Below are 9,506 nucleotides of genomic sequence, written 5' to 3'. Positions count from 1 at the left end.
AACTGGCAAATTAGTTGAAGTTTAAAACCATTAACTGGAATCACGGAAAGGGGGTTTACATGTGAGTGGGGCACAATGCAATAATTTTGTATTGTACTAGTGCATGAGGTAATATATGCAAGAGGGCATATGTACAGTAATGGTACAAACCTGCACGTAAAGACATTCTGGTGAAAGCTGAATCACATTCTATATGATAATAGCATCATATGCCATGTCTCTTGCTAAATACTCTTTCACAGTCACAAATGGCTGCAGTACATTAAAAATACCTTATGCCCTTCACGTATCATATTCCCTTTGATCATGTGTACTGTAAAATCAGAAATTTTCGTGCACATGAAACTTGTGTGTATTTTGCAAGGAACCAAGATTTGTAAAAGTAAAACGCACATGCAAGTTTTTGTCTTCACAATGTAGCATACTTCATGGTAGGTAACTTGCAAAAATGTCATGCTGTGAAAAAGGCTGCTGGCTGCAAATCACATATGTTTCATGTCGCAAATACAAGTGTATTTCTGGTTTTACAGTATTGGTATATGCCAAAATGTTGTTGAAGTGCACATCCTTGTATACCTTTGAGTTATGATCTTCTTTATCAGCTCACTCTAAACAATGGGCTCTGTCCACAGGACACAGTGTCATACTCAAACTTGCGCAATGCATCCACACGGCTGCATTGTCACATTCTGTCTAACACTGACAGCCTCTCCCAAATTTCACATAATATTGTTTGGATTCTGTATCAATCTGAGAGCAGATTTCTTTATTGTATCAGTCTTTATTTTCTACCTTTTGGCCCAAATACAGGCCTTCTGAAATAATACTACAATTTGATAGCCAATACGTGACTAGTGAAGAAACTAGAACACCTACACAGTAACACACTAAATCCTTGTAAAATAATCTCTTGTTCTTTCCTTGGAGGACAGAGTATTCATTTCATGATTCTATTCATGATACAAATTGTACATAATTTGTTTTAATGATAAATCCTTTCCTTTGGAAGATCCACCCCATCAGGATTAATTCCGTCTGTCACATGACACAGTGGTAAAATGATGACATCTGAACATGGTGAATTGTGAAGTTATGTCAAGCTGGAAAAACAAACAATAAAACACATACATTAAAAGCACATAATCAGAGGTGTCAATGCTCATACATCTAAATTAGGAAGATTCTGAAGAGCTTTCAGAGTGATCAATACTACTGTGTTACCTTCATATCAATGTAGACAATAATTATTCCTAAATCACAGAGGCATTCATATCCTCCTGTTTAGAATGTTTGTATTTCATTAGTAAACATCCATATTTTCGCGTGATGAACTTCTTACCCTGAGCTGCTCAAAAATATATTCACTGGTTCTTGAATTCATGCTGCACGATTGTCAAACCACTAAAAATGTCAGAGAAACTGGTGAAGATGTTGAAGACATTTTCGCAGGCTTTAGATTTCCTGCTTGCCAAAAGTAGCGTGAAAATAAATGTCCCACAAAAATTTGTGTTTACAGTATTCAGAAAACCTCCTGCTAAATCAGGAAGACTTGGCAGCTCTGTATAAACCTGGAGCAAGTCTGCTGCAACACACATTCTGCAGGTGCCTCCCCTTCTCAAGCAATAACTGCATTCTGCCAGAGTAATGGCCATTAATTTAGTTAATTTCAGGCAATTTATTATTTTAGTCATTTATAACCTCTCTTTACCAAATAATGTTTCCACTTATAATTTCCCGCTGAAATCTTGGCTGGAATATGAATCCTACAAAAGTGCGAAGACCTTGACCTTGATTGCCTATCATCAATATCATGTACACGCAAATAATTTGACAGCTACACTGTATTTGTACTCTTTGGAAAAGAAAACAAAAACATGGCATTACCACCGGACATTCATGGCTGATATAATGCCATATTTGACCAACCTTCAGTGACATTTGATCTTTGGCTTTGACTGTGCTGAATTTTGCCCAAAATCTAATCAGCATTTCTATGCTATGTGCATCTCAAGGAACATATCTTGGTCATGAAATGTGGAATTTCAGTAATTAGTTTCTGATTTATTTTAATCAGGACAACAAGAGCTAGGAAGGATAGACAAATAAACAGAGAGACCACCCAAAAACATAAGTACTACTCATAGCAGGAAATTGGTTGCTACCAATAAAGAGCTACAAGTTGACTCTCTAGGGCAGAATAGATATAAGTCATAGACTCACCTGTCCACCAAGGCATCCCGCATTTCTGAAGCAATGGCTGACGGTTGACCCTCACCCAACTTAAACACTTTCTCAACGACGGAAAGTTCTGTTGTCGTGGTGTCCAGCCCACAGAAGGCACACCAATCATTGACGACCATACCACCTCCTAACACCTCGCTACCACGGTTCACTGTACCAGCCTGATTCAAGGAAGGAATCATAAAAATATACTTGTTACTTTTGCAGCATTATAGGGGTAATTGTGATACAGATGACTCCCATTATAATGAAGTCATCGGGACTGACAGCTATATTCCATTAAATTGAAAGTTTGCTAATATGCGAACAGTAAAGGACATAAACACTATTGATGATAATTTTGGGACATGCGTTTTTAACTTCTTGTAACAAGAATTTTGTCAAAACCGTATTCCAGACCTCGATATCAGCAGTGGTCAGGTGGCAGGGGGCAACTAAAAATTTATGTCTGGCCACTAAATTCCCCAAAAGGCAATCTTTTAATGACCCGATCAGGCACTTAAAAATAAAGATTCAAAATGGATTGCTATGTTTCTATTTATTTCAGGCCGCTACACTTTTTTTCTTGGGGGGGGGGGGGGGGACCAAAACTTTACATCTGAAAATGTTATGCCTTACAGTTACAGACCGATCATTTAAAGTATTTCTCAACTCCGAGTACTTGCAATACTACAAATAATGGTAATCAAAGCTTGTCATGGTAAAGGCAAGTGTTCTGCAGTTCTTCCAAATTTTTGTACAGATTGGTGTGACCATCTGCAGTGCGATTTTCTCAAATGATTTCCACTTTATGTTTGGATCGCTTCTTTTGACCTCATATGTCAATTACAGTAGCCCCGGCCATGCTGTAACATCAACACAGTTGCATGAACACTGCCGAGCAAATTGCCAGTGCATTCCATGGTGGCATGAGGGCAAAACTCTGATTTGTTTTACTACAGAAAAGTATCATGGCAAGTATAAATAGAAGTGGGAAAACACTGTAACCATTGCTGTGCAAACTTTCTGAAATGGAATTGGGTATTTTCTTTCCGCCCACACTAACTTAGATGATAAAAGTATTTTATGTCTATGGAAAGAAGAAACTTGAGCCGCTGTAACAGACATTTCTGATCACATTCATTTTATGCAAAAGCTACAATACCAATACAGTGTGTTCTTAATAAAACATGGCCTAAGAGCTGCTACGCTACATGCCTCTTTTTTTCCCCGTCCAGTTCACTTACCACCAAGGGAACTTGTAATAATGATGACAGCTCATCTTGATCTTCTACTTTGGTCTTTGGATGCACCTAAACATTCAAGCAACAAAATAACAAATGAAATGCTGGGATATTAACAAATTTCTTTGGCTTTACAAAGACTGCTTATAACAAAAAAATCATTAATTTTTCTCATACCCACATAGATGTACCAAAACCTAATTGTGAGCACAACTCACGAGGAAATGCTGAAATTGAGACATGATGATCTTTGTAATTTCCTCTAAAGTGTTATCCAGAGAAAACCTCCCCTAAGTAGCAGTGAGCTAATTTGAATCAATATTTTCTACACACCTTCACAGTTCAGTACATTTGCTCAAATGTGGAAAAGTACCCCTTGCACTGTAGGATAATCATCACAAATGCCCTACACAAATTTAACACACATTACATTTCATTGAAGCTAAAATGTTATACCAACCTGCTAAACTAGGACTCGTTCCTGTTATAAAATCCTATCATTCTTTTTATAAACAATACCAATCATCTAAAGTATGTTGCATTTCAGCAAATCAACAATTACGTTCTGCACATGTTGTGCTAATACAATGTAGTGAGCTTTAGATCTGCTACACGAATGCTAAGACGACATTAACTGTAAGCCTAAAATGGTGTTCTGCACATGAGTGAGATGCGGTTTCCATTGTCCAAACAGAGAGGCTGCGTCGTCTTAGAGTTCACATCGCAGATCTAAAGCTTGCTATTTTAAAGGTCCTGTTACCTTTGGGAACAGTGATTTCAAAACTTTTCAAGATATGACATTGCATATGTGTAGGTCTCTTGTACCACAAAACATCCTATCATATAAACTTTTCGCAATAAAGCCTAGAATATATGGAGATATCTGTATTTTTCTCATTATTTCATTTCATTTCATTTCATTTATTTCCACTTTCATAATTGGTTTACAAACATTGCATTAAAAACAAACAAACAGACAGACAAACAAACAAACAAATAATGATAGTGGCGGAATCATAAGAAGCACAAAGTAGGCTTATTAAACCGTAACTGTAGGCGGTATAGTCTGGAAGCATTTTTATCATAACTATTGTTTAACATTTTGTATATTTAACAATACTTAACATCGATTTTACCAGTTCAATTTTTTACACTGGTTGTTTCTATCCCTAACTCACATTTTAGAACTATTTTAAAGCACTAATGCTGGGTTTTTGTTTTATCTGCAAATGGCAAACTATGCCTTTAAAATCTGACAACTTACAAGTCCTCCTTGGTTACTGAGAACACTGTAGCTGCCCACAAGAGCATTGTCTGCTATTGTCTGCCGGAACACTTCCACTTTGAGGACATCAGCCAGGATTTCTTCCGTTTCCTGGGAAGAAATGAAACCAATCAACAAAGAAGTCTTCTTCACAGACACTTTTTGCAAACATTCATCATTTCTCAGCACTTTGCTGTAAGACTATGAAGTAAGCATGTGACATTTTGTTGTTGTTGTTTTAATCTCAGCTCTAAAAGGTGAGTTTGTATAAAACATTAAAATAAACATTAAGATAAAAGAGAAAAAAGAGGAAAGAGACTTTGTCAACCATTTTGTCACATACACTGTACATGCATTTTTTTTTTCTGAAAGACTGTTACAAGCTACTGAAATCCTTACATGTGACTGGTTGAGGGCATATTTGTCAGGAACGGAAAAAAAAAGAAGAAAAGTCCTCACGAGTAAAGAGGTGGACCTACCCTGTTCAAGTCGGGGTGAACCAGGGCAACATAGTCATTGCAGGCTATGACATTTCCCAGGGCAGACAGCTTCTCTTCCACCCTCTGAATAGCGACACTATCTGGGAGTGAATTGCGCAAATGCTGGAGCTCTTGGTCGGTGGTAGAACTCGGAACGAGCAGCCCACGTCTATTACCTGCACACAGAATTCAGGATTTAGATCACAGGTAAGACCAAGCTCCAAGCTAGATCAATCATTGTGAAGAAATGGGATATATCATCTTTGGTGAAACTTGGATGCTGTGGAGCGACACCAAACAAACTGTGTATTTGCTCATTGCGTTGATATTATCAGGTACACGTCATAGCGAGTGAAACCAGAAATGGAAAATAAATACCTACAACAACTACACATAAGTATGTCTCTCAAAACAGGAATTAAATATTGCAATGAAACTGTAGCAATTAAAAATAGCTAATATAAATGTATCTTCACAAGCAAAAAAAAAATAATAAAAAAGCAGCAACAACAAAATAATACAGATAACATATCAGAGTATGTAAATTAACTTATTACAGTGAAGACATACAGTTCATTGTACAAAGAGAAATACCAAAATGTACTTAGGACACTCACCGACAGTCAGTCTGCCCACAATTCTGCAGCCGGCGACAGCACAGTGCACCACGGGAATGACATCACCCAGTTCTCCTTCAAATGTGCTATAGAACAGGAAAGTGTTTGATAATTTACAACTAAGTATTCTCTTTTAGGTCTGTTGAGTGTTGGCTATTGTCATGGTTGGTTGTATAACTTGTAATTTAAGGCAGTAAGCTAAGCTATACTACCCTTGAACTAGTGAGTGTAAGCATGGTAAGTTTATTGTCAATACAGTCAACATGGTCAACATGACGTGATTTCTTAGTAAAATCAAACGATAGTCAATCGTAGGTAACGTGCGAGTTTTAATGATTTCAAATAAATAGCACTTCTCTTCTCCTCCTGCGAACTTAACTGGTTTATGCTATAAAATCATCGACCAAAATTTATCTAAATTGGATCTGGACAATGAAAGTCGTTTATCACAAACAATTGTTGCAACACACACGAAATAAAAGGCTTGGGACTACACAATTGACATAGCAAAGCGTGAGCATGCTATTCACAGGCACGGAACGCACTCACCTGTAAAAATTTTCTGAAGCTCCCACTGGCACCAAACAGTACGTGTTAGTAAGCTTGGCGAACACACCTACTTCATTGTTACTCTCAAACTGTGTTCTTAACGCCATATTCCTTTTCCTTCTTTATCTTGGAAAATCGGTAAGTTTGTAATGAGCAAAAGTGGAGGGTATGTGTTGTGTCCCTGAACGTGTCTATATCAACGAGTTAGTACAGCGTGCGTGCAATAATAAGTGCGTGGAGCTGCGAGTGTACCAGATTGCGTAACAGCTCGGAGGACTGCGAAAATTGCTAAAGCTTGCGCAACCATTGCTCCGAAGCCAAGTTCCCTCAAAAAGACAATCTATAGGCCTCATATTTTTGAAAGGGGTTATTGTCTGTAACTTTGTCAGATGATGACCATTCATTCCGCATTACTCATCCTCAAATTTGATGGTTGTCCCAATCTTACGCTTATAAATCAGCTAGTAGGAAAAGGAGACAAATTGCACACGGTATAATACGTAGTAAAACGGAAGATGTTATGCAGTGAAAAATAATCGTTTGTTTAAGATGAAATATGTGTGGATAACATTCTGAAGAAGATAAAATCATTGTTAAACAGGACTCATCACCCTCTAACACATTAATGCGATTTGATGAAATATGTGGACAATTTCAAGCTGTTTCATTGAGGAGGACAAATCGCTATATAACGAATCATTTTGTGCGGACATTCAGATTCTCTAGTATATAGTTCAAGAATGCATTATCGTCTGCATCTCATGTAATACGATAATATTGTAAACGCTGTGCATTATATAAAAAGCAGTATACCTACCTTGAGCATGTTTGGTCGCTTTCTCCTTTACTTACGTTCCATTTCCTTGTGCCTGTTTTGTTTTATGATCTCTCCTCTTCCAATCTTACATTTTCTTCTTCTCTTCATGTCTCCCATGAATTATGTACATATTTTAATGTAACAAATGAAATGACGCAAAGCAGCATAAACATTAGGCCTATAGTATGACATGGTGACACTCGCGAAGTCAGTCTGCCAACATGAGCGGTTGCAATGCAATAGTCATAATGTTGGTGGTATTGCCCGGTCATAGTTTGCAAAAGTGGGCTTGAAATTGTTTACTTTTCACCATTAATTAGGTGATCCGAGTATCCTCTCGGATCACCTTCTGTATCTGTACGGATTCTTTATTCTTCTTCTTTGTTTGTTTCTTTATTTCTCCCCAAAAGTTGTGCAGAGGTTAGCTCAGAAAGTCCTCTGCCTTTCAATTTCAAAATTATACCATGTATGCATCATGTCCTAAACACAACAAATCTAATGCATCATCGTGATCAGTTGACCGTGACGTCACTATGACGTCATTGTATGAAAACACATTCTGAATCATATCTCATTAATGGAATGCAATTTTTCAATGAAATTTACGTCACATATATTTCAAGTTATGCGCATTCTACTCATATTCTCAAAATTCATCTCTACCCTTAAAACGTGCGCGTACGCGCGCGTTGAAATATTTGTATACTCCAATCGAGCTCAAAACTTTTTTGCACACGTTTCAGAGCATTTGGAGCATTTTTTGAAAAATTGAAAAAATTGGACGGACGCGTACGCGCGCGCGCATATGCGCACGCACAGCTCATATGCAGTAGAAATTTCATATTTTTTCACACGGATCGGATGTCTGAAATGTCAAGGAATAATTCTACCAAGTTTCAAGTCAATCCGACTCAATATGACGTCATACGGGCCCGTCAAAGTTGAAATTCCGCGCGCGCGTCAATGGCGATATACAGTGCAACAAGGCCAAAAAAACCGCCAATTTTAAATCCGATTTTACTCGTCAGGATGGACGGTGACCCCCCTTTTCTTTACATATTTTGAAAGCTGATGAGTTGTACATATCATTTCATGGGTTGGCGATACTGAAAAAGTGATTAAAAGATATCAAATTTCTTCATAAAGTAAAAAAAGTAAATTTTCAAAATGACGTCATCAAATTTCAAGTTTACTCGAGCGTATCTCAATTATCCTTTGCCAATTTTCAAACAAATTTCAATATGTTGTAGCTTATTAAATGCTCTTTCATAAATGTAATTACACAGTTTTGATTAGATGACGACATCACCTCGAAAAAATGGATTGAAGATAACCTTGTCAAATTTGACCAGTTTACGTGTAATCTCTATGGGAGTGCAATTTTTATGGAAATGAAAATTGATATGACTATCTATATCGAGCACTAGCTCACTTATGCTTCGATGAATTTCTCTAAGATTTTAATATGTTGTAGCTGAGACGTAGGGCTATCGTAAGTGTGCCCTTCGTTTTTTCATACGGTGTCGGGATCACGTGAAAAAACTTGGTTGAAATTAAAGCTTATCTTCGATGTATTGAAATATTTCTTTCTTTCTCCAACTTTCTGTGCAATAACTCAAGAAAAACATACCCTATCACCACCATATTTTGCATATGTTTAGTTCATGTCACGAACATTATTTCACAAAATAACAACTACTTCATCAGACGCCAGCTTGGGTATGTAAATTAGGGTCAAAGGTCATAAATGTTTCATCCTGTATCTTGGTAAATATATGTCCTGTCTTTCTCATATTTTGCACACGTAAAGACCATGTTACAAGGATCATTTCACAAAATAATCACTAATTGCTCAGATGCCATCTTGGGTGTGCAAAGTGGGGTCAAAGGTCATATGCACTTCTTTTTCAATCTTCGCTATTACGTGTTATCTCTATGGGAGTGAGTTTTTCTAGATGTGAAAATTGACATGACTATCTTTATCAAGCACTATCTCACTTATGCTTCATTGAATTTCTCCTAGATTTTAATATGTTGTAGTTGAAACGTTGTGCTATCATATAAGTGCCCTTTGTTTTTTCACACGATGTCGGTATCACGTCAAAATACTTGGTTGAAATTAAAGCTCATCAACGATGTATTGAAATATTTGTTTCTTTGCGCAACTTTCTTTGCAAAAATTCGAGAAAAACATGCTGTATCACCACCATATTTTGAACATGTTTAGTTCATGTCACCTACATTATTTCATAAAATAACGACTTCTTGATCAGACGCCATCTTGGGAATGTAAATAAGGGTCAAAGGTCATAACTG

At 37.1% G+C, this 9,506-nt stretch overlaps 1 protein-coding gene across 1 annotated transcript; it reads right to left on the bottom strand.

Annotated features, from left to right (window-relative positions):
* Window positions 1-915: 915 nt before the first annotated feature.
* LOC140232714 (eukaryotic translation initiation factor 6-like) lies at window positions 916-6,554 on the bottom strand. Its single transcript, XM_072312831.1, has 7 exons — window positions 6,374-6,554; window positions 5,825-5,910; window positions 5,208-5,383; window positions 4,729-4,839; window positions 3,468-3,533; window positions 2,221-2,402; window positions 916-1,100 (listed from the first exon to the last, which is right to left on the bottom strand). Exons 1-7 carry the CDS (start codon window positions 6,478-6,480, stop codon window positions 1,091-1,093), a joined length of 738 nt encoding a protein of 245 aa, XP_072168932.1. The 5' UTR covers window positions 6,481-6,554; the 3' UTR covers window positions 916-1,090.
* Between the last annotated feature and the right edge of the window lie 2,952 nt (window positions 6,555-9,506).

This window comes from Diadema setosum, chromosome 9 (genome assembly GCF_964275005.1).
Source record: "Diadema setosum chromosome 9, eeDiaSeto1, whole genome shotgun sequence".
NCBI lineage: Eukaryota > Metazoa > Echinodermata > Echinoidea > Diadematoida > Diadematidae > Diadema > Diadema setosum.
This window is presented reverse-complemented; position numbering and strand designations above follow the sequence as displayed.